This window comes from Alexandromys fortis, unplaced genomic scaffold (genome assembly GCF_014885135.2).
Source record: "Alexandromys fortis isolate MF-2015 unplaced genomic scaffold, M_Fortis_MF-2015_v1.1 scaffold_252, whole genome shotgun sequence".
NCBI lineage: Eukaryota > Metazoa > Chordata > Mammalia > Rodentia > Cricetidae > Alexandromys > Alexandromys fortis.
In genome coordinates this window covers 542,118-568,245 of record NW_026068127.1, presented here as the reverse complement: position 1 = coordinate 568,245, position 26,128 = coordinate 542,118, and the positions used below count along the sequence as shown (strand labels likewise).

At 38.8% G+C, this 26,128-nt stretch overlaps 1 protein-coding gene across 9 annotated transcripts in view; it reads right to left on the bottom strand.

The window, feature by feature from the left end:
• Positions 1-26,128, bottom strand: part of Ncoa1 (nuclear receptor coactivator 1) — a 219,084-nt gene that overhangs the window by 12,133 nt on the left and 180,823 nt on the right. For all 9 annotated transcript variants that reach the window (XM_050125836.1, XM_050125835.1, XM_050125834.1 and 6 more), the window contains 7 exons: positions 23,938-24,055; positions 21,694-21,862; positions 21,170-21,484; positions 17,625-17,726; positions 12,861-13,263; positions 6,320-6,494; positions 1,416-1,599 (listed from right to left, as the gene is read on the bottom strand). In XM_050125836.1, the coding sequence (XP_049981793.1) occupies positions 1,416-1,599; positions 6,320-6,494; positions 12,861-13,263; positions 17,625-17,726; positions 21,170-21,484; positions 21,694-21,862; positions 23,938-24,055 (1,466 nt within the window). The remainder of the gene's footprint in view (positions 1-1,415; positions 1,600-6,319; positions 6,495-12,860; positions 13,264-17,624; positions 17,727-21,169; positions 21,485-21,693; positions 21,863-23,937; positions 24,056-26,128) is intronic.

The following is a 26,128-nucleotide window of genomic DNA, read 5'->3' as shown; positions in this document are numbered from 1 at the left end:
CAGCCCTCATTGTCCGCCATATTCAGAGAGTCCGGTTTTATCCCATGCTTTTTCAGTCGCAGTCCAGCTGACCTTGGTGAGCACACAATAGATCAGCCCCACTGTCTCCGTGGGTGGGTGCACCCCTCGTGGTCCTGACTTCTTTGCTCATATTTTCCCTCCTTCTGCTCCTCCTTGGGACACTGGGAGCTCAGTCCGGTGCTAGTTATAACCTCTTATTGGCTAGCTCTTACATATTGATCTAACCCATTTCTAATATCCGTATCGCCACTTGAGTGTGGCTTACTGGGACGAGTCTAACGGGCATCCATCTCAGAGAGGAGAGTCATGGTGACTGCCTGACTCGGCTTCTTTCTCCCAGAATCCTGTTCTGTCTACTCCACCCACCTAAGGGCTGGCCTATCAAAGGCCAAGCAGTTTCTTTATTAATTAACCAATAGTAACCTCCTTGGCCTCGAGGCTCCGAAGAAGAGGGGGAAAGACTAAAAGCCAGAGGTTGGGAAGGGCTCCCGACAGGAAAACCCACTGTGCTCATATACAAGATGAAGGTGGGAAACACTCTGGCATTCTAGCTCCTAAGCCCCTCCCCTAACTGAAGACCTGTTGATAGCTGATGTCCTATGCGGAGGGAGAAACAGGTTTTTTTTAAAAGAGTTTGACCTCTGGTGGGTGGACCAAACTCTGCTAGAGGGTCCCACATCAGAAGTATGTGATCAGCACAAGTTGGGTGGGGAGGGAGGTAGAGGGTGAATATAATCAAAATAAATTATACAAAATCCTCAAGAAATTAATTAAAATGTTTCATTGAATAAAAGAAAATGTATTCAGAATATACAGGGGTATTTTGAACCAATGAACCACTTTACAACAAGTGAAAATACTACAATCTTGAGAGACTAAAATCTACCTTATAAAGTTTATCAAAGTTTGTGTATGTGTGGAGGGGAGGGGTCAGAGGACAACTTGCCTGAATCATTTCTCTCCTTCTACCATGTGTGTACCTAGGGGTCCCAGGGATTGAACTTAGGTAGTCAGAGCTGGCCAGCAAGCACCTTTACCCATTGAGCCTTTCCTCTGTCCATTATATCTTATTTTTTAAATTTTATGTGTATGGGTGTTTTGCTTATATGTATGTCTATGCACCACATACATGTAGAGGCTAGAGGAGGGTGTCAGATCCCTTGGAAATGGAGTTACAGATGGTTGTGAGTCACCATGTGGGTGCTGGGAATCAAGTCCTGGACCTCTGGCAGACCAGCCATGTCTAAGCACTGAGCATCCTTTCTATCTGTGAAGAACGAGTACTGGTGAGAAGAAGCACAGTTCTGCTGGTAATCACCGGCACACCTGACTCTCCTTGGGTGATAACCACCGTGAGTGGTGTGTGTAGCAAGGGTGCCAACCATGCTGCTTACCTGCTCAGAGCACACAGTAGTCATCCCTGGCATCTGCAAAGAGCTCATCTGCATCTGGCCCATCATTGGATTCATGTTCTGAACATTTGCATTTCCACCTGCCATGGATACGGTGATGCTCATGTTGTTGTACACTCCTGGTTGTGCAGGTGCAGGCTGGTTCTGGACAGCTTGACTGAACACACTGTTAACTCAAAAATAATTCAGATTACATGTACTGTTCAAGAACATGGGGTTAATGAGACTGGATTTTTTTTTCACTAGATAGAATTCCAAATAAAATATTTTGTATTTTTAAATATGTGTGAAGTTCTTCTTATATAATTAAATAGACCATAATTCAGGTATATTTTGAATTCTGTCCAAATGGGTTTAATAATAAAGAGGGCTCATGTTGAGTTCTTTCCTCAGAGATGAATACAGATAAATTTAAGATCTTTTCTAGGAAGCTATATAGAAGGGCTGCTATGTCTTCCAGATGGCTTATTTTACTGACTTCTTTCCTTCTTCATGGTCAGGTTCTGTGTTGTTGCTATTCCAAAGATTTCAAACTTAAGATAAGTGTTTTAGTAGTTAAAATAATTTGGAATAAATTCCAAGTAAATTCAAATTGGAACTTTATATTAAAACTTGAAAATTCTCAGTGACACAAATGTATACTTCTAAAAGAAAATAGTATAAAAATTGTCTTTTATGAGATCTAAAAATACCAAATATTTTGATTATTACTCAATTGTTATTTCTGGTGAAACTGATTCCCAGAACAACTTCCCCATTGTTACTTATTTATTCCTTAGCTCTTCAGTGGTAAGTAGGACACCATGACATTTATAGCTTCAGTCCATTAAGGTAATCACACTGAAATCAACAAGCCAAAAAAAGTCTATTCATCATGTCTGAAGAAAAGTAGCAATTTCCTCCCCAAGTTAATTATGAAACACTGAAAATTATATGCCTCAGGACCAGTCAATAATGGATCTATGAACCTTTAATGTCTGCACAGTATGCATGCTTGTTAGGCAGTGTTCCCACAACTAAAGGTACTAAATACATTATTAATCTATGTTTGCTTTCTGACGAGAACATTCGCCTTAGTGTTCATCTGTCAATTGGTACACAAGTCATCTCTGTGGGGAGTGACACTGTAAGTTAACACACGCGTAAGTGCTAAGCACTGCAGTGATACTGCAGTTAAACTGAAAAAGGCTTAGGGCTTAGTTTTCTTTCCATTTACACTTGAAACTATACTTTATGTTCTTTTAGATGTTCTTTTTGTTTTTTAAAAATTTATTTATTTATTATGTATACAGCATTCTGTCTGCATGGATGTCTGCGTACCAGAAGAGGGCACCAGATCTCATTACAGATGGCTGTGAGCCACCATGTGGTTGCTGGGAATTGAACTCAGGACCTCTGGAAGAGCAGCCAGTGCTCTTAACCTCTGAGGCATCTCTCCAGCCCCCTTTTAGATGTTCTTAATTCCATTTTATTTTCTTCCATCAAAGGAAGAAGATAGGACCCCCTGTGGTCTTAATCTCTGTTCTAGGTCAGCTAGGCTCACTGGCACCTCAAGCTCAATTTTCATGCACCTTGCACTCCTGTCCACCTCATGGCAACGATCACTGTTTACTTAGAAAGCACTACTTATCTGTCAACCCTTAAACACAGGAAAGAAAGAGAAAGATAAAGACACTAGTCTTGAGTGGTTCCCAAAGATGCCATAGGTTAGAAACAACCAGAGGTCCTTGTTTAAGTAAGACTAAGACACAATAAGAAACAACAACAGAATGTGGCTTTTCCATTAGTTCTGAGCTTTGGAACTTTCCACATAGCAAAGTGTTACACTGAGACACAGTCCTGTTCCAGGACAATAGGTTTGTTGTAACTATTAGAGTTCTGACATCTTGTCTTGGAACTCTGGCTATAGCTGGGACAAGAGTCATCTGTCTTTTGTCTCAAGAAAAAAGTGATGTTATTTTGCCTTATAGTATGTTAAATGCAATAGTTAAGTGGGGCAATGATATAATTTGTTGATTTATTTGATGTGAGATGTGGAAAACAGAAACATTTTTCTTCTGGACAACTAGAAGAATGAAGTTGTCATGTATTAAGACAAAGAAAAGCAGAATAACAGGTTTTAGGAAGAATATCAGCTTTGTCATGTTAGGCTTATGTTATCTTTAGATTTCTAAGTGTAGATGTCAGGCAGGTGGACATACAGTATGGTATTCAGGGCACATTAAAATTTGACTGTAATAAATATAAGCATATAGACACTTGCCACAGTAAGACTAGAAGGAGAGAGAGATGGGGTGACTGAGAACACAAACATAGGTGGTGTGGAGGACTCAGGTTAGCTAGGTGTCCTCTTCAGGATTACCATCTACTTCCATTGGCCTAAAGCTCACTAGTTAGACTAGCATGGCTGTTCAGGGAGCTCCAGGGATCCATCCTCCAGTCTTGGGTTATGAAAATGTGCCACTATGCCCAGCATTTTTATATGGTTTCCGGAGTTCAACCTTGGGTCCTTGTGTTTGTAAGGCAAGAACTTTACTGACAGCTGATGTAGGAGGTCCTTCTGACCATGTGTTGCTTTCTTAGGATAATGAAATAAACTGCCTTGGCCTAGTTGATAGGGCAGAACTTAGGTAGGTGGGGAAGACAGAAGTGAATGCTGGGAGGAAGAAAGACAGAATAGGAGGGAGACACCATGGAGCCACCAGAGAAAGACATGCTGAATCTTTCCCGGTAAGCCACTGCCACGTGGCCATATACCAATTAATAGAAATGGGCTTAATTAAGATGTAAGAGTTAGCCAATAAGAAACTAGAGCTAATGGGCTAAGCAGTGTTTTAATGAATACAATTTCTGTGTGGTTATTTCAGGGCTAAGCTAGTTGGGTGGCCGGGACAAACAAGCAACCCATTCACTGCAAGAGACAGCCAGACAGTGATTCCTCTAGCCTCAACACTCATGGTTTTTTAACGGCAGGGTATCATGCAGCTCTTGTTGGCCTTGTACTCTCTAGGCAATGAATGACAACCTGAACTCCAATCCTTCTGTCTCTACTTCCCAAGTACTGAGATCACAGGTTTGTCACAACGCTTGCCTTTAGATCAGATGTTATGCCAGGCAGTGGTGGTACACACCATTAATCTCAACACTAGGGAGGCAGAGACAGGTGGATAGTTTGATGTCAGCCTGGTCTACAGAGCGAGTTCAAAAAAAACCAAAAAAAAAAAAAAGGTTGGATGTTACAACCAAGGGAACACAGTAGTTATGAGAAAGAGGTCTAGGATGAATTCCTGGGCTTGCATGATGGAGGCCAAGAAAATGATCTAGCAAATGATGGCCTCTAGCAAGAGAAGATTAGGAGGAAAGTCACCAAGAGTGAGAGAGCAGGAGAGATGTTGCTCCAAAATCCAAAAGAAGAAAAGAACTTTACAAAAAAAAAAAAAAAAAAAAGAAGAAGAAAGTACATCGTCAAATGCCACTGACAATATGGAGGACACCAACTACCTTGGCAAGAACATTTTGGTGTAGTGGTAAGATGTGCCTGACTGGCTCGACAGGGCGTGGGAGAAGAGGTGAACAGAGCACACTCTTTTAAAGAATTAAACTGTAAGGTGGAACAGAGGAACAGGTTAGAACCTGTCAGCATAACTTTTCCCAATCGTTCTTTTTTCATTCTCTCTTCTCTTTCTTCTTTACTTCCTCCCCACTCTCTGTCCTTTCTTTCTGTTTCTAGGAAATCTACCTTATATATGTCTAAACAAGAACTCCACTGCTGAGCTATACTGCTAGCCACCAACATATTTAAATTAAATACAGAGATGCCTGCAGTATGGAGCAGCAGTCACTAGGTTTCATTAGAGAGTTGCTGTGTGCGCCAGACAGAGAGCTGGACAAAGTAGCTGTATGCATAGAAGAGAGCAGTTAGAATGAGGACAGGGAATCTCAAGCGAGTTTAGGAAGTTGGGATTAGAACACATTAGGAGGCTAAATTCTTCTTGCATGTTTCAGAGATGGCTCCACTCCCATCCAATTTATACACAGTCTTTACCGTGAGCCACACAGTTCTTTTACAAAAGATTTCCTCTCTCACCTTTCTGTGAACTTTAAGAGAATATGGTTTTATGTTTTCAACTTTAACTGCCTTACTTATTATGTTGTCAGACTAAATGGCTTCCCTGTCATCAGAACCAAGACACAACCAAATTAAAATCCTTATAAAATCAAGTGATGTGTGAAAAGTTCAGAATTAAAAAAAAAAACTTTAGTGAGGTAATTTTATAAGCTAAACGGGTAAGATGAGGCCACGAAAAATCCAGACATGCACGAAGAGGCGAGGCAGAGTAGCTCAGGAAGCCTCGAGAATGCTGTTGGCTATATGAGATTTTTCAATACTCTGAGGAGAGTGAGGTTATGAGGCCCTCTGCTCAAATGAATGCCAGCATTTTACTAGTGTGGCTTTAAGACGTTTTCTACTCTATTTTCAATAAAACAATTTTCTTACAATCATAGTTTATGGAGAACTGATTATGGATATCAAGTTTGATTTTTTTCTGTACCTAATGAGATAATAGAATATATTCCCTTTGACAAAAATGTATCTACTTGTACATCTGTCCTAGAAAAGTGTGGGTCACATCCTTCAGGTGTGTAAGGACTAGGGTAAAAAGGCCAGAGGCCACTAGATCCTCATACTGTAAATACACAAATTGACCTAAATGATGAGTTGATATTCAAGCATTTGACAGTTCCATTTTCCTTTACTGATAACAAAACTCGGTTCTTTCCAGCACATCACTGGATTGTGAACATACAGTCACCTCAAGAAGTATGGCTTCTCTTATGAGCAGCAGAGCGCCAGGGATGCTCAAACAGAAAAACTATTCCCTTACTTGTTGTTTCCCATTGTTCCTTGCTGCCAGGCCTTCATGTCTGGTGACTGGTACCCAGAAGCAGGTGGAGTTTGTTGGAGCAGAGAGCTCTGAGGAGGAGGGATTGGCATCGGCACCATGGAACTCCCAGGGCTTAGAGATGGGGCAAAGTTGGCCTCACCTTGGGGAACCAGTCCTGAAAATTAACACATATTAATCGATGTAAATACACTATGCATATATCAACATAATAAGATAATAATAAAAAGCACCTGCTACAATTTATTTAGAAATACCTTCTTTGGCTGGGTGGTGGTGGCGCACGCCTTTAATCCCAGCACCTTGGAGGCAGAGGCAGGCTATCTCTGTGAGTTTGAGGCCAGCCTGGTCTAAAAGAGCTAGTTCCAGGACATGCACCAAAAACTACAGGGAAACCCGGTCTTGAAAATCCAAAAAAAAAAAAAAAAAAAAAAAAGCCTTCTTTAACAGAGGAAAAATTAAGGAAAAGTGGTCTTTTAAAATATGTTAGGAAATCCTAGTACAAGTAGATAAATAAACACAAAGTTTGGAAGAAGGGTTTTTAGTTGTTGGGATATTGATTTGTACAGCAGGGCTATATTTGATCTCTTTTTGTTCTTTTTGTGCTAATAAAAATTTTCAGATGAAAAAAGAATAAACATACATAGTAGATTACTTGTCTAATAAAAATAATGCGAGATAGGAAAATAATCAGGCAAGAAAAACCTACTTGTAAAAGGACAAACCATCAGAAAGCCATTGGCCACTCCTTTCTAGGCTTGTTTGTGTGCTCTGCTTCCCTTTCCCTCTTTAAGAAAGCTTTATTTATAAACACAAATGTCACCACGGGATATACAAAATTCAGTGACGCTAGTGAATGTACAGAGTTGTGCAGCCGTTATCACATAGCAGTTTAGGCATCTGCATCACACCTGATTTCCCTGTGTCTGTAATGGATAATTCCTGCTCTCATGCACGCAGTGATCTGCCTTGTGTCTCTAAATAAACTGGTTTTTGTCTGAAGAATTCCAGGCTGGCCTTGACCTTGCTACAGAGTCAAGGATGACCTTGAACTTCTGGCTTTCTTGTTTCTACCTTTTGAATTGCTGAGATTATAAGTGTGTAAGCAACCATATAAATATGAAACCCAGGGCTGCTGCAATATAGACAAGCATTCTTCCAATGGAGCTAAATCTGTAGACTTCGTAGGGATATCATCATACATATTGCATCTGGCCTTTTGTGTCTGGCTTCTTTCATTTAGCACAATACTTTTGGGAGTCAATCATTCCGTATAGCATTTGTCAGTTCAGGGTTCATTCCTTTTTAAAACCAGAAACATGCTTATTAACAAATATCCGTACAACTATCTTAAAGGCAACTGATATAAAATAGGAGTTTATTTTTAGGCTTCTTATTCTGTTCTTGTGATATATATCACTGTGTGTGTGTGTGTGTGTGTGTGTGTGTGTGTGTGTGTGTGTGTGTGTAAAATCTTTGAAATTAGGTAGCTGTCTAATTTGTCTTTCCTATACAAAACTGTTTTGGTTACTCTAGTCTCTATAAGTCTCTATATACATTAGAATGTATAATGTAAGATGTTATCAATTTTGCTAAAAAACCATGTTGAAATTTTAAATTACAATGGGTTATAGGATCAATTTTAAATGAACTATCAGGATTTTTTAAAAAAAGATTTTATTTATTTACTCTATCTATGATGCTCTATTTGCATGCACTCTATTCAGAAGAGGGCATCAGATCCCACTACAGATGGCTGGGAGCCACACAAAGTTGCTGGGAATTGAACTCAGGTCCTCTAGAAGAGCAGTCAGTGCTCTTAACTGCTGAGCCATCTTTCCAGCCCATCAGGATTTTTTTACTCTGCTTTTCTTAAAAATTTTGAGCATTTTATTTATTATTTTTATGTATATAGATGTTTTGCCTGCACGTGTGTCTGTGCACCACATGCATACAATGTCCATGAATGCCAGAAGAAGGTGTCAGATCTCCAGGGACTGGAGATACTGACAGTTGTGGGTGCTGGGACTCAAACCCAGATCCTCTGGAAGAGTAGCTAGGTGCTCTTAACTGCTGAATCGTCTCTCCATCCTTTATCATAATTAGATTTTTGAGACAAAGCCTCTCTGTATAGTCCTGGCTTTTCTGGAACTCACGATGTAGACCAGGCTGGCCTCTTCTGTCTCCTGAGTGCTGGAACTAAAGGTGTTCCACCACACATACGTACTCTTCTTTCTCTTGAATAGCTTTCATTGTCATTCTTATGTAATTTTAAATCAGCTTTTCACCCCATCTACTATATTTTCAGCTATCCTCCTCTGTAAGTTTGACTTCTATTTTACTGATATTATGCACACATCTATTTAATATGCTCAAGCTACCTTCTAATTTAATGAACACACAGAACACATTCATAGTTTCTAAGTTCTTAAAGTTCCTATTTGGAACACTAATATTTCTAATCATTCTAATATCTGTATGGTTTTTATTAGTATGTATGAATTATATAAATAATAGATCACACTATGACATTTTTACATATGTATAGAATATGCTTTGGTTATATTCACCTCTGTCATCGTACTCTCTTGTCCCCTCTCTTTCTGGTCCCTTGTCTTCTGAAATAGTCTGGGTTGGGTTTGATGGCTAATTTTCTCATTGTTACAGACTACATTTTCCTTTTTTTTTTCATGCCTGATGGTTTTAAAAGCCAAACTTCAGGTAATCTAAATTTTACCTTTATAAGAGCTGGATTCTTAAAAGTCAAATAACCAAGTGTTTCTAAGCTTACTATTTGAGCCACGGTTAGCCTATATGAAAACCTTAGCTCTTTTAGGGTCTTGTACCTAGAGAAATCAAGAATGAGGCTTGTGTTGGAACTTATTTTTCCCCACTATTGAGGCAAAACATCAATTATGAGGATTTCCAGGCTGGTTAGAAAACAAAGTGGCCCTGTGTGAACTTTGAATACTATTCTTTCTAATCTTCAAGTTTGCTGTCTGGCCCTGTTCTGTGTGCACTCATGCATGCACACATGTGCACACACTGAAGTCATTTGAAACCCTCTGTGCAGAACCGGCTTTCCCAGGCTCTTGAGCTGGACTCTGCTCTACAGCACAGTCTGCCAACCCCTAGAACTGCTGTATCCAGTCTGCCAACCCCTACAACTGCTGTATCCACAGTCTGCCAACCCTTAGAACTGCTGTTTCCTGTTTCTTTCTGATATTGCTGCTTTCACACTGAAGAATAAACACAGCCCTGGCTACTCTACCCAATGTTAAAATAGAAGCCCTTAAAAAGTATTTCTTTTAATGGTTGGATTATGCTAGTACTGTTTTTTTAATACTTGTTTCACTAAGAAAATGTATACCATAGCTAAAGGCTTTAAAGACAAAGTTATAAAAGTCTAGAAAAGAAAAGAATACCATAAGCAGCTCATAATAATTTATTATATTCTTTCAAGTCCTCCTCAGAAACTCATGCTTATTTTTTTTTAAAAAGATTTATTTTTATGCGTATATGTGAGTGTCTATCTGTATGCATATGCACCATGAACATGCCTGGTGCCTGTAGAGGGTAGAAGAGAGCCCCAGATCTCCTGGAGCTAGAGTTAAAGATAGTTGTGAGCTGCTACGTGGGTGAGGGAACTGAACCCAGGTCCTCTGCAAGAGCAGTATATGTTCAGCCCCTACTCACACAACGCTGATCTGCTGTTTTCCCTTGTCATTATACCACACGCACACTACTATGTTCTTCTGTCTTTATAAACACAACTGCAGATCCCTGTATATAATATTCTACTGTGTGCTGACACTGATAATGACTTTTTTTTATCTTTTTGTATGGTTAATCTGTACAGAGATGTACTTAATTTACTCACTTTATATTTTCACAGGCTATAATTTAAAAAATACTTTAAACTTTCTGTGAAAACTAATGTGTATAGTTTCTAAACTTTATTTCACTTAATGCTTAATTATTTTTAAAAACACGATATAAATCAAGCTATGTATTCTTTATCTATATGTAACTCAAACTCTGGAAAATAACTTGGACTTAGATTGTATGGAGAAATTTTTCTTTCATTTATGATTCTTGAGGGTACATTTTTGTATTTGACACATCATCTTCACTTTTATGTGGATGATTTCTGCATGAATTCTACATTTAAATTTTTCTTTGTTTGCAGTTTTTTTTTTTCTGAGACAAAGTTTCTCTGTGTAATAGCTCTGACTGTCCTGAAACTCACTTTGTAGACCAGAGTGGCCTCAAACTCACAGAGATCCAACCGCCTCTGCCTCCTGTGTGCTGGGTACTTGCAGTCTTAAAATATTTGTGTTTGACACATTGTTAATTTTATATGTGAGAGAAAAAGGTAATCCTGGAGGAGAAAGATAAGTTATTCTATGGAGGAGAAAAGATACATTATTCTACAGAGTTAAAATACACAAATTAGAAAATCTAAGTACATTGCAATTTTTTCTTTTTTGAGACAGGGTCTTAACCCAGACAGGCTTTTTAAGGAACCTGTGGTTCAAGACAATTTTGACCTTCTGATCCTGCTTCCACCTCCCAAGTGTTAGGACTATAGGTATGTATCACCATGCCTGGTTTGCATAGTACTACGGCCTCATGCATATTATTACCAACTGTGCTAAATCCTCAGCCCCCATTACCATGTTCTGCTGTTTCTTTCTGCTCTATACACTATGTTTGTTAGAATGGTTGCCTTTGTTTTTGTTGTTTTAGTGCTAACCTTTTAATTTTAACACCTACAATAAAAAAGATTTCTTTTACTTTATGTTTATGAGTGTTTGCCTGCATGTATACATATATACCATGTGCCAGTGGAGTCCAGAAGAGGGCACTGGACCCCCTGGAAGCATATTGTGCTGGGAACCAAACCTGGATCCTCTGCAAGAGTAGCTAGCGCCCTTAACCACTGAGCCATCTCTTTAGACCCCTGGCCCCAGTTTTATAATTATTTTAAAAGGGGAGTTTTAAAAGTAGTTTATAAATTCAAAGCAAAATGGAGTGAAAGGTGCAGAAGCCCTGCACTCTGCCATTTCACATGTATAGCTCCCAACCCTCAACATCTCCTACCAGCATGGGACTAACCTATGCTGACATTGTTATTATCCAGAATCCAGTAGAAAGAAAAACTTGGCCAATAAAGAATCTGAAGGAGAGTTGTAGCTCTGGTCTCAGTTGTGTCAAATTTACTGGCAACAGAAATAGAAGCATAAAACATAGTTGAAAAGCCCTTGCATCTGTGTTTCCTTAAGATGCAATAAACTACTTCCTTCCCCCCACTTCCAACTCTCTTCCTCTCTGCTCTCTTGCCCTGATCTCCTCCTGCCATTCCCTGTACTCCCCTGCAATCCTTCACTTCCATTTTCCTTTCTGGAGAGATCTGAAAAAGGTTGAGCTTCTCTGGAACTTGGATTCCACCAATTTAAAACCTGGTTTTAAAGCACTGTGAGCTGACTGCTATCACACAGAGAACTTCTACAGTCTAGAGAGCAGAGATGAAACACTTGATCTCGAAACATTGTTATTCAATGAAAAGTAACAAATTTATAGTATTATTTTGAAGCTGATCATCCGAGAACTGAGGGCTGCTATTTCATTTCAGTTTGAGAGCCTATAAAGCTGCTTCCCTTGTTGTATCCACCTTCTAGGTTTCCCTTATATTATAAAAGCTGACTTTACAAATAAAAGTTACGTTTTGTAAAGTTTTTTTTTTTGTTGTTGTTAAAAAAAAACAAAAAAAAAAAAACAAAAGCTGGTCTGGAAGAAAGAAAAATGTAGGTGCCAGATAAAGCTCAGATGCTGGGGCACATGCTGCCTGCACATGTCCATGAGTTGCTTTTTATTGGGATTCTTTTCTAGGCAGCCTTAAAATTCATGCTTCGTTCACTTATATAATCAAAGGGTTTCTCTTTTTCAGGATTTAGTCATTAAACATGATACGTGATAGATTAATCAAGTATGTATTATCACTACTGCCTTTTAGAATTTCAAAGTAATAAAAAGGATCATTGTCTAGGATAAAGAGTATAAAACAATGGAAGCAAAAAAGAAAAAAACTTCTATAAATCAGAATATTCATTCTGGAGGAAGTTACAACTTATTTAGTTAAAAGTGGTATCATCAATAAGAAGTCTGATATACTTGGTAAATATTGGTTATTCTTATACAAACTATCAAAACAAAATCATCCAGTGACTGAGTTAATGCACTAAAACCTGCCAGCTGAGGACTTTGCTTGGATAGATGTCATAGGATCCAGGAGAGAACAGTGAGTTTGCTTTGTACATAAAATGTCAAAAGTTTTATAGTTCCCAAATTTATTAATGTCAGCAACCAAGCTTAGAAAAGTCTGAAACCACACAACTATTCAGTGATATTGAGTCTGCCGCCTCTCCTGACTTTACCACTTAAATCTTTCCTCTCCAGCACATGCCCCAAAGTCAGGGCAAAAGCAAAGCAGGACCCGCAACTACAGGTGAGCATCATGTACCTGATCCTGGATACTGGAAGACATTCTGCTGCATCTGAGGATTGATGCCAGTGCCAAACTGTCCTCCCATGTTTCCTGCCATGCCTCTGTTCACCATGCTGCTGCGGGCGGCCAAGGACGCCTCAGGATTTGCTGCCAGTTGAGAAAAAGGGCTGGTAGAAGCAGGTGGGGTTCCCGGATTTGTACCATAGTTTGGTGGGTAGGGGAACTGCTGTGGAGCACCCTGAGGAAGACGGGGGTTCCCCATTTGAACTGGCAGTCCAGATGAAGGAGGGATGTTGTTCCCAAAACTTTGGTGCCTCATGAGCATGGCTCTTTGCTGCTGTATAATCTGCCTCTGTCGATGCTGTTGACTGTACAATTCCCGTTGACGCTGAGCCAACATCTGAGCATTCAAAGGTGGCTACAAAGACAGAAAATATCTTTTTTAAAAAAGTTGATGATTTATTTTTTAAAACACAGTTTTTTTATTGGATCTTTGGGTATTTTATATCACATACCCTAACCCCACTTATTTCCCGGTCATTCCACATCTGCCCTCCACCTCTGTAGACTCCCCCTAAAAGTAAATAAAACCTAAAATAAAATAAAAATTAGAGAAGGAAGGAGAAAAGAAAACAAAAACATCTTTTTGAGCCCTCAGGGCAATGACCTGCTCTCTCTCTCAACTGCAGTGTTCTGTATCTGTACCATTCTGTTCTTCCATCTTTCCCATATCGAGAAAAATATCTTATTTATTAAAATTATTACAACCTTGTGCCTATCCTAGAAAGCTTATAGGATAAAGCTTGGGAGCTTAGAGCAAAATAAAATGTAGCAACTATCAGGCTACAAGGGAAACTAAATCGGAAAGTAAGGATTCCTTAAGTAAAATCATAGGGAAAAAATAAATCAAGTATATTCTATTTTTTAAAAATGTTTTTTATGTGTGTACCACATGCATGCAGGAGCTTGCTGAGGTCTGAAGAGGGTGTCAGATCCCCTTGAACTGGAGTTACAGGTGGTTGTGAGCTACCATGCAGGTGCTGGGAACCAAACCAGGGTTCTTTGCAAGAGCAGTCAGTGCTCTAAACTGCTGAGCTATTTCTCCAGCCACCTAGTATATTTTATAGGTCACAATTTTATAGTAATTAATAAATGCTAAGATAATATCTGTTAGCTGTTTAAACACAAATTAAAAATGAATATCAAAAAGAACTACATAAGAATTCCCACAGTAAATTAACTACTTCTGTGATGCTGGACAAGAACACTGCTGAGACACATGAGCACCTCAATAAGGGGAGGCCAGTAGTGCTTGATGAGTTCACCCTAACACAGTGAGACCGTGAGTTCACCCTAACACAGCTAGACTGTGAGTTCACCCTTGATGTGGGAGTGATTTTTTATTAATAAAAAAACTGCCTAGGCCCCTTGATAGGCCCACCCTTAGGTGGGTGGAGAAAACAGAAGAGAATTCTGGGAGAAAGAAGCTGAGTCAGGGAGTCGCCATGATTCTCCTGCTCCAGACAGACGCAGGTTAAGATCCTCCCTGGTAAGCCAGCTCGTGGGCTACACAAAATATTAGAAATGGGTTAGAACAATATGTAAGAGCTAGCCAATAAGAGGCTACAAATAATGGGCCAGGCAGTGTTTAAAAGAATACAGTTTCCGTGTAATTATTTCTGGGCATAAGCTAGCCATGCGGGCCGCCGGGTGCTCCACCCCGCCGCTCCTAATTCAACACACCCTAACACAGTGAGACCGTGAGTTCGCCCTAACACAGTGAGACCGTGAGTTCGCCCTAACACAGTGAGACCGTGAGTTCACCCTAACACAGTGAGACCGTGAGTTCATCCTAACACAGACCATGAGTTCACCCTAACACAGTGAGACCGTGAGTTCACCCTAACACAGTGAGACCGTGAGTTCATCATAACACAGACCATGAGTTCACCCTAACACAGTGAGACCGTGAGTTCATCCTAACACAGACCATGAGCTCATCCTAACACAGTGAGACCTCCATTTCTAATGCACTTCTGTGTTTCTCTACAGAGTCACAGTCGTCCTCCTTCCTCCTTGTCTTTACTGCTGCACTCTGTTTAAATGAATAAAGTATGATTGAAAGTGATGCTGATTTTCTTTATTATTCTTTTCTGCAGTTCTCAAATTATTTATAATAAATAGATATTACCTTTATGCTTAGGAAAACTTATAAATGCCATTAAAATGTGGAAAACTACAAATTGGAAGATTCAGTGCCTAGCAAATTATCATTTAAAAAGAAAATAATTAACTAGAAATAAGATCATCAGCAGAAGTAAATGGAAACAGCTATTTTATATCATTATGCAGCATAATAATACTCTAGGCATTATCATAAGTGGCTTAATAGCTACACGATTATGGATGGGGAAAGAGGTGGTGAATTAGGCTGAAATCACTTTTCGTTCTCACATGAAAAGCAGCCTGGCATATCAATAAAGCCTTCTTCAGAAGATGTCATTTCAGACAGAGGATCTGATTGAAGCATGCATATATATATATATGCAATTCCTATATATTCCTTAAAATGAAACCTGCCAACTAGATGTTGTCCACTTTGCAAAACCCTGAAACATGCTTTTTTGACAGAAATCATGTGAATTGCTAAAGTGGGGTCTTGTTTCCTTACAACCTAGCTATTCCTACACAGGATTCAATATTAAGGTTTATAACTTAAAAGATTAAGAGACTCAAATTTGGACTCATGAAGATGCTCATATCTGTTTTAGAAGCAGCCTCATCAGCACCGTCTCTTTGATTAGTAATAGTAGTAGCTTCCTGGATTTGTCCCAAGTTTATCAAGATTCATTTCATGAAGAATTTAAAGATTATTTTTATTGTTTTGTTTTATTTTATTTTTAAGATTCTTTAGTTTTATTTTATGTGTATGGGTGGTCTGCCTTCACGTATGTCTATGTACCATGGGCCAGAAGAGGGGGTCAGATTCCCTGGAACTGGAGTTACAGACAGTTGTGAGCTACCATGTGGGTGCTGGAAATTGAATCTGGGTCCTTTGGAAGAGCAGTCAGTGCTCTTACCCACAAAGCCATTATTAATCTTTAGCCTATTATTTTTTTTAAGATTTATTTATTTATTTATTTATTTATTTATTTATTTATGTATGTATGTATGTATTTTACATATATGGATGTACTATGCCTTTATGTATGTCCGCACACCATAAGAGGGCATTAGAATCCATTACAGATCAGACAAGTGTGAGCTGCCATGTGAGTACTGGGAATTGAACTCGGGACCTTTGGAATAACAACAGCGGGGACTCTTTTACCATTAAGCCATCTCTCCAGTTCCATTATTTTATTGTTTTTAATTATGTGAAAGTGTATATATCTGTACATGGGATGTGGACATGAGTGCAGGTACTCCTGGAGGCCAAAAGTGTCAGATCCTCTGGAACTGGAGTTACAGATTCCCTGACCTGTAAGCAGGGAATCAAACATGGGGCGTCTGGAAGAACAGCCAGTGCTCCTATCTGTTGAGCCATCTCTCCAGTCCATGAAGGGTTTTGTTTGATTATCATTCTTCTTTACAATTCTTGTCTCTCAATATTTACATCATCACCTTGGTCTAAGAAAACTTAAGTTGCTGAAGTAAAAATATTAAAAACATATGGAAGTGATCCATTCATCAAGGCCATCCAGTCTTTCTGCCTGCCTTCCTTCCTCCCTCCCTCCCTCCCTCCCTCCCTCCCTCCCTCTTTCTTTCTTTCTTTCTTTCTTTCTTTCTTTCTTTCTTTCTTTCTTTCTTTCTTTCTTTCTTTCTTTCTTTCTTTCAGTGAATCCCCAGGGATTGTATAGTTTTGCCAGCTATCCCAGATTGGTCTTAAACTTGGGGTTCTTTTGCTTCATCTCAAGCGCTTGGGATAATCACACCTGGATCCATTCAGTTCTTCTAAAAGAGTTTACTGTATTCTTGTGTATGTGTGTGTGCATGTGTGCCATACTGCATATGTAGTGGTCAGAAGACAACTTTGTGGAGTGGATGTTTTCCTTCTAGCGAATTCAGGTTGCCAGGCTCTGAGGAAATGTCTTTACCCACCATGCCACATCACTGGCTCCCAACCAGTTATTTTTAAGTGCAAAACTCTATGACTTTAGGTTTATAAACAAGGATCTTCAAAATAAATAAACCTCAGAGAAGGTAAGACACATGGCTTTTTGGGGTGGAGGGGAAAGTGCAGGGAATGGGAGGAGGGGAAAGAGTGGGAACTGGAATTAATATGTAAAATGAAAAAAGAAACTTTGTTTTCGTTTTTAAGAAATAAAATAAAAATAAAAAATGAGTGGGAGAAGAGAGGATAATACTGGTATGAAATTATCAAAAATATTGTGTGCATGTATGTGCAAATTTATGAAATAATAAATCAAATGTCATTATTTATAAAAGAAAAATCTTCTAAAGAAATTAAAACAAAGCCAGAAAATGCTGATGTTTAGGTTGGTCAAAGTGTACAGTTTTCTACTTGACCATCCAGGATCATGAAACAATAACAAAAACAGTAAAATGAAACACAGAACCTTTGCCTTTAGGTGAAGTAGCAGAAAGAGCATGACAAGTAGGCTACTAATTCATTGCCTACTAATTCATTCTGGAAGCAATTTACCCCACAAACATCATTTAAAGCTGATCCCCCAGGCCATTTCAGCAGTACTCAGCCAATGCTGAGAAACACTGCTTGTGCTGGAGAAGTTTACCAATGCCTGGCTTCTGCCTTACCTGAGGTGTGATCTGCTGCTGCATGCCTGACCTCATGTTCATGCCAACAGGAGTAGTTGCTGCAAACTGGTTCAAGATAGCTTGCCGGTTTTGGTGCATCAACTAGGAAAACAAAGACAAGGAAGGATGACATCTCCATAGGCAAACATGGCATGACACAAACTTTACTTACTAATGAAAAGTTTTAGTAGTATAGGTTTAGTAACACCTCCCATTCTATTTGCCAAAAGACTAATAACTCCCACTCTCTATCAGACAATTGTTGCGTTCAGAACATTTAAAGGTAGGAAATTCACATAAATATACACATGTACAACATTAGAGTACTTCTGAAAGCATGTGAATAGTTACTTCAGGGAAGTATGATATTAAATGAAAAGAATCAACTTTAGATCTTAAAATATCATAAATGAAAAGCCGAGAACAGCCCTGAAAGGTCTGAGAGAAAATGGAAAGCCAAGGCCCCGGGCAGCACTCTCACTTGGATCTTTATATATACTTGGGGAAAATCCAACATGATATCATTAGCCAGAGAGAATTACATAAGAAACAAATGCTCTGAGAAAATGGATTATTTATTTAACTAGAAGAAGTAATCACTTTAGACCCACATTTCCCAAATTGGTGTTCTAAAGAACATTGTTCTGCAGGATATTAATAGATGTGCCAGGAAAATAGCATACTGTGCTGTAGGACGTATTGGAAATGAGGGTTACATAAGGTGAAACAGATTTATTTACTGCAGTAATTTTATGCGCCTTTAATTGGCCAAAGCACATTGTGCATCTCCAAGAAGGGGTAGACTGCAATTTGTTCATCACAAATCTTTTTTTCTGATTTACAATTATCAACATTTATTTCCCAGAATAATCTGCAGGGGACTGGTATGGAAGTTCAGTTTAGACCAGGCTGGTGTCACAGGTCTAGGCAACCCTTTACTTTATCAGATAATAATGAACTACACCTGGAAGATTTCATTGTAAATAATCTATAGATTAAAACTTTCACCCTCAATATAATTTGGTAAGAATAATCCCTTCAAAGGGCTAGGACCAATAACATTATATTGTTGTTTTTATTATTGTTGTTGCAGTGATGAGTTCTGACCCTAGCACATGCTATGCAAGTACTCTGCTTCTGAGCTACAAGACTAGGTTCTCACTGTTACCCAGATTTGTTTTAAACTGATGGGCTCCAATGATCCTCCTGCATTGGGAGTAGCTGGTCACATAGGCATATGCCATGAAATTCAGGAATGTTACCTGATGCTTATTTAATATTTCAAAACTTGTAAATTATACAAATGGATAATTGTGGATATGTTTTTATTGGGCTATATATAAGAAGAAAGCCTATTAGAGTTCTATAAAAATGAAAATCCAGGAGCAGTGATTTTCTCATTGCCTAACAGTTTACCTCTTAATTCTTGATTCATTTATTTTCTGACTTACATGGATCAGAAAAAAATAAGACTATTAGAAAAGGTTGATACAATATAGAAATGTTAAAAATACAAATCTCAAGCCTAGTGGATTAAGATAAAGCATTCACAATTGCTTAAAAAATAAAGATGCTTTTAAAAAGAAGTCAAAGGGACTCTTGGCACCCAACCTATGCACGGACTACCCTCAAAAGATCATGACCGTAAGTATACAGAAAGAAACTTTCTGTTTGGGTCGAAAATACTTCCCACTTTGAACAAGCCTTCAAGCAAACAGAGCTCGGCATTCTCCTCTGCTGCAGCCTCATCTCATGGATATTCTTTGCAGTAGTCTACTCATTAGCCACCTGCCACTTTAGGAACAAATGGACGCAAACCCAGCTTTTTCCCCTGAACTGAATATGAAACATTGTTTCATTAATGCAGGAACCTGACCTCATTCCACGTTGGGCCTTGCTTACTGAATCTCTAGCTTCAGGCCCTATTTCCTTAACATGAGCTGCTTGTAAACTGAGTCCATAAGCATATCTCTACTCTTCTGACTTAGCACTCAGCACACTGCTTGTCTGTGATTCAGTGTGTCAGACAGGCACAAACACAAACATAGGCAGTTTTGATTACTGAAGTTCCTTGTATGATCTACTATTTTTATCTTTTAGGGTACTTAGAGTAGCACTTCAAGTGTGCCTAATTAAGATGCTCAGCATTTCTACTATTACTTCCTTTTCTGAAAGTGAACGACAGATCTGGGTGTGATGACGCTCCCCCTGTGGTCTCAGCTCTTGGTAGGTTGAAGTGGGAGAATTCTGTTTGAGGACAGCCTGGGCAATACGGACCTTGTCTGAAAAGCTAGCAAAACAAGAACAGAAACCACACCTACAACAATAACCAGAAACCAGCAAGTCCAGCAAGAAGTCCTTTCTCTTTAGTACAGTTTAAGACTATGACTTTTATTTCTCTCACGTCTTAATTCATCACTGAGTGCTTTATTCTATCCTAGCATTTAAAACACACTCCTTTCCCATTTCATCTCTCCTTGTCTTCTCCATCATCATCGCCCTCTGTTTATTGAATAGAAATATGTTTACATTGTTTATTATATTTGCTGAATATAATTTATAAAGCTAGTACTCATTATATATTACACTATATCAAGCATTGTGCTGAGAGCTTTACATTCTCTTGTTGGATCTATATGTTCTTTAGGAGGTAAAGGAATTGTCTGACTGTTTTTACATCCAGAAGCAGTTACTCTTACAGCCATTATGCCACACTGCCCTTCCTTTTTCTAGGACGTGTGGACTGAACAAAGGACAGTGAGCTGCTGGGAATGCCTTCCACCACTGTCCTAGTTTTCTAACATTTATTGTCCTTCCTGAGTTAGTACAGTTCTAGGCAATTTCTTCAAATACTTTTCTAGAAACTCAAGAAAATATACATGACCGACATCCCCTGCCATGATTCTTAGACATGGCCCTGTATACCATTTTCCTCTGTGCTCCTCGATGGTCACCTCCCTGTCTGCTGCTAATACAATCTGAAATATTTATAGCACTACATCGATTCACTTCCTGTCATACAAGACATTTAAGTCATGTACAAATCCCAGGCCCGCAAATGTATCTTTTCTTTCATTCATAATATCACTAGATTTTGCTCTCACTAACTTTAAATAACACAAATTCTACTTGTATCAACAATCCAATGGTATTTCTTGTTCTACTTTATAAACTAAGCTACAGTTCTCTTTATTAACTTAGCAATTATGTGACATCTAATCTAAAACTAGTTTGTATCTTTAAAAAAGCAAAATTATATTACCTTTAAGCTGTAATTTTCAAAGTACTTTGCTACAATTAGCATTCTTTAATAAAAAGGTCTCTTACTCATATCCTAGCTATCCTAGGATAGCTTTTTTAAAAATGATTTTTTAATTTTGTTCCCTCCCACCTTTTCTCCCGCTCCCCTCTCCCCCAGGATAGCTTTTTGAGTCTTTTACCAAGGTCTGGGAGTGGCCCAGGCACTTTCACTGCAGCGACGGACTCATCACAGAGAGCTCTGGCACAAACCCTTGGAGAAGAAAAACTGAGAGGACAGCACTCACCTGCTGCTGTCCCTGTAACCGCTGCTGTAGTTGAAGTCGCAGCTGGTTGGGTGCAGCTGGAGGTCTGTTTAGAGTCTGCCGGGGCTGCATGCCCATGCTGGGTGAAAAGGTGCCTCGGGGAGGTGCCACTTGAACTGGCATAGTCCCCAGGGAAGGCTTCTGCCTGACCATGCCTTGGAAAGGGCCAGGGAGGCTGGCGGTAGGAGAAGGGGATGAGTATGGCTGGGGGTAGAGGGCGGGTCTTTCTTCCATCATCAGAGGGGGCGTGGCTTGCTGTGGTGGGAACCTCTCGGACAATACATCTAATCCACCTCCCTGTTGAAAAAGAAGCCAAAATATTTTATAAACAAAGTCTGGCAACAATGACATGTATGTCTACATAAATTTGCATCTGGGAGCAAGTTATCTCTAGAAAGTATTAGAATTGTGTTCATTTGGAATTCATGCTCTTTGGAAGCTCATCACCCTAAGAGACCATTGATTTAAAATTACTCTGGTCACTCAGGCAAAGACTGAACAAGCACCTGGACAAGTTTGTCGATCCCCAGCGCTCTGTCTAGCTCGGCCAGCTCCGTTTCATCTTTGCCACTGAGGAAGGACACCAGTTGTTCCAGGAGGGCCTTCTCGTCGTTTCTTCCTTCTACTGTTGTTGGTGGACAGAGAAGCTCATCTAATTGTGAGCTAATGCATTGGCTGTGGCAGCAGATGAGAAAGGCAGGAAAAAAATGATTCAATTTTAAGAGAGCAAATGCAAACACATACATATATGCACAAATCTGATTTTAGAAAGTTCTGTTATGATGCTGGCAATGAAATGTTCTATAATTAGTGTGCAGAATTCAGAGACCATGTTCTTGGATGTATGTGCATTTGTGTTGGTATGCATGTATAACCCCGTATGTGCACATGTGAAAGCCAGAGGTTGATGTTAGATGCCTTTCTCTATATGCCTTCACTTCAGTCTCTGACAAGCAGTCTCACTGAAACTGGAGCTCATGAATTGGCTATTCTGGCTGGCCAGTAAGACAAGAGTGTATCTTGTCTCTGCCTCCCAGAGTGGGATTATAGATCCAGCACACCCAGGTTTCAATGGGTTCTAGGAATCTGAACTCAAATCCTCATATTTACATAAGAAAGCATTTTATCCACTGAGTCATCTTTCTAGGTACAAAATAATATTTAATGTATAGCTTGACTGCAATTTCCATTCTTTTGCCAACTACTGTACTTAAAATTTCCATATTCTTCATGTTTGCTTAAAGAAGTATCCTAAAAAATGAACCAAATATAATTAAGAAATGGGAAATACTTTTTGAAGATTTATTTATTCATCCATGTGTCTGTGTCTGTGAATGAGTATGTGTATGTGCACCATGACTGTGCAGATGTCTGGAAAAGCCAGGGAAGGGTGGTGGATCATTAGGAACTGAGTGGCAGGTGGTTGGGAGCCACCTGATATGAGCGCTGGGAACCAAACCTGGGTTCTCTGAAAGGACAGTGCTCTTAACTGCTGAACCATTTCTCATAAAGAGTTCTTAAGAAGCCAGGTGATAGTAGTGCACACCTCTAATCCCAGCACTTGAAAGGCAGAGGCAGGCGAATCTCTGTGAGTTCGAGGCTATCTTGGTTCATAAAGTGAGTTTCAGAACAACCAGGACTGTTTCACAGAGAAACCCTGTCTTGAAAACTCCCCCCAAAGAGTCCTTTCTAGCTCTCTCTTTTTTCCTCCCTCCATCCCTCTCTTTCTTCCTTCCTTCATCCTCTTTTCCCTTCCCTTCCTTCTTTTCTTTTAAATGTTGGTTCTGGGATCCACACTTGGGTTTTCATGCTTGTTTGGTAGCACTTTATCCAGTGAATCATCTCTCTAGACCTTCAGATTTATTTTTATTCTATTTATTGTGTGAATACCATTAATTACTATGACTGAATCAAAGTCAAAACAGTAAATTTATTTATGCTTTCAAAGATGACTAAATTATCTTGATGATATAAAGTGACTATTACACACAAAAGAAATTAAGTTGAAAATTGTTTACATGCTGGTAGCTCATATACTAGCTAGTAGGTAGTGGCTCAAAAAATCAAATTGTTCACTGATTCATAAAGACAACATGCAGTCTAATCCAAACTGATATTAACCAAAGAGTAAAACTTAGGCATATATAGAAAATAATAAAAATACAATTACATGAGCAATATGACAAAGAATTATTATTTTGAGAAAATGTAAAGGAAAACAGTTCAGATAATGTTCAAAATTCATTTTTCCTTTGATTTCCATGTATGAGATGTAGTCTGTGTTGCAAAACACAGATGCCTGTGTGAATTGAGAAATTAATTTCAATGAGAATGGACCACTAAGCAGATATATTTTCTTTCCTTACATATTCTTTCTCCAAACAAAGACAAATGAAGGACAAAATACCCCACAGCTAAAAGTTTTAAAGGCAACATAACTAGTATATGAAGGCTAGTTTATCTACAGGTCTCAGGAGTACATGGAAAAGAAATGCAAGACATGGAAATGTAAAATGAGACCTGCACACCATAACAATCTTGTGGTGATTACAAAGTATAACTGCCTCGTGATCACAATGTAAATGAATCTGCTTGACTATGTCCTCTGGCAACCCCCTTTTAATGAAACATTCACATCAATTTATAGCTCAAAATTACTAGTGCAGACTGGAATCCAGTTTTGGGGGGAGTAGTTCCTGGATTACAGGCTGATATCTGATAGTGTACAAAATGTAAAGTATCTCACTTACTCGTCTGGTTTACTCTGATTTATTGTCGTCACAGTATTATTTGCCCATGGAATCTGATCGCCTGCTCCTGGTTGTCCAAACTGGTTATCGATTGCTTCTAATTCTAGTTCAGGCAATCCTGATTGAAGAGAAAGAGCTTACTGTCACAAAAGAGGATCAGCTGATGTTTCAGAAGTAATACATTATACAGGAGAGTGAGACTTCCCCAAAAATATTATTCCGATGATCCAGAGGGAAGGTGTCTACATATAATAAAAAGCGAATGAGAAAAAGGGTTTGAATCAAAACCGAATTGGGTGTTTCCTGTACACATGCTGACTAAAGGGAATGAAGCATTGTCAGACGTTACTATTTTAAAGATAACATTTTGGTTAGCTGCTTTTTCAGCATATACCATGAAATGAGTGCAACAATCAGAAGATAAAATAGATCCACAAAAGGCAAGGAGACACTGAAAGGCCACTGCAGCTTGTAGGTAGAGCCCTTAGAGAAATTAGCTTAGAAAAATGCACCTCAGAAAAATTATCTATAACTTTTAAAAATTATCTTATGTGTATGGATATTTTGTTTGCATTTATGTCTATGCACTGCATGCATTCAGTGCCCAAGGAGGCCAGAAAAGGGCACCAGATCCTCTGGAACTGGAGTTACAGATGCTGTGAGCCACCATATGGATGCTGGGAACTGAACTCAGGTCCTCAGGAAGGGCAGGCAATGCTCTTGATGACTAAGCCATCTCATTTCTCTAGCCCCACGTAGAAGCTTTCTGGAAGTTTTATGGCCATCTCTAAACTATTTACACTAGGGAAAACTAAAAACAATCTAAATTCCAGAAACTCAGGAACTGATTAATGAATTACAGTAGTACAGATACTAATAATGTAAAAGAGAAAAAAGTATTCAGATTTATATTGAGGTCTTTAATTCATTTGGATTTGAGTTTTATGCATGGGGATAGATATGGATCTATTTTCATTCTTCTACATGTTGACATTCAGTTAGGCCAGCACCACTTGTTGAAGATGCTTTCTTTTTTCCATTGTATAATTTTAGCTTATTTGTCAAAAATCAGGTGTTCACAGGTGTGTGGATTAAAATCCAGGTCTTTGATTCTCTGTTTTTATGCCAGTATCAAGCTGTTTCATTATTGTAGCTCTATAATAGAGCTTGATATTTGTGGTGGTGATGCCTCCAGAAGTTCCTTTATTGTACAGGATTATTTTGGCTATCCTGGGTTTTTTGTTTTTCCATATGAAGTTGATTATTGTTCTTTCAAGGTCTATGAAGAATTGTGTTGGGGTTTTGACGTGGGGATTGCATTGAATCTATAGATTGCTTTTGGTAGGTTTGCCATTTCTATTATGTTGATCCTATCTACCCAAGAACATGGGAGATCATTCCATTTTCTGATATCTTCTTCAATTTTTTTCATCAAAGACTAAAAGTTTTTGTTGAAACTTCCTTGGTTAGTGTTACCCCAAGGTATTGTTATTTGTTGCTTTTGTGAAAGGTGACACTTTTCTGATTTCTTTCTCAGCTTGTTTATCATTTGTATATAGGAGGGCTACTGATTTTTTTTTTTTTGAGTTGATCTTGTATCCTGCCACATTACTGAAAGTATTTATCAGCTGCAGGAGTTCCCTGGTAGAATTTTTGGGGTCACTCATATATACATCATATCATTTGCAAATAACTAAAGTTTGACTTCTTCCTTTCCAATTTGAATCCCCTTGATCTTTTAGCCAGAACTTCAAGAACTATATTGAAGAGATATGGAGAGAATGGACAGACTTGTCTTGTTCCTCATTTTTGTGGAATTACTTTTAGTTTCTCTCCATTTAATTTGATATTAGCTGTCGGCTTGCTGTATATTGCTTTTTACTATGTTTAGTATGTTCCTTGTATCCTTGATCTCTCCAAGAGCTTTATCATGAAGGGGTGTTGGATTTTGTCAAATGCTTTTTCAGTATCTAATGAGATGATCATATGTTTTTTCTTTCAGTTTATTTATGTGATGAATTATATTGATAGATTTTCGTATGTTGAACCATCCCTACATCTCTGGAATGAAGCCGACTTGATTTTTGTTGTTGTTGTTGTTTTTTTCGAGACAAGGTTTCTCTGTAGCTTTGGAGCCAGTCCTGGAAAGTAGTTCTTGCAGACCAGGCTGGCCTCTAACTCACAGAGATCC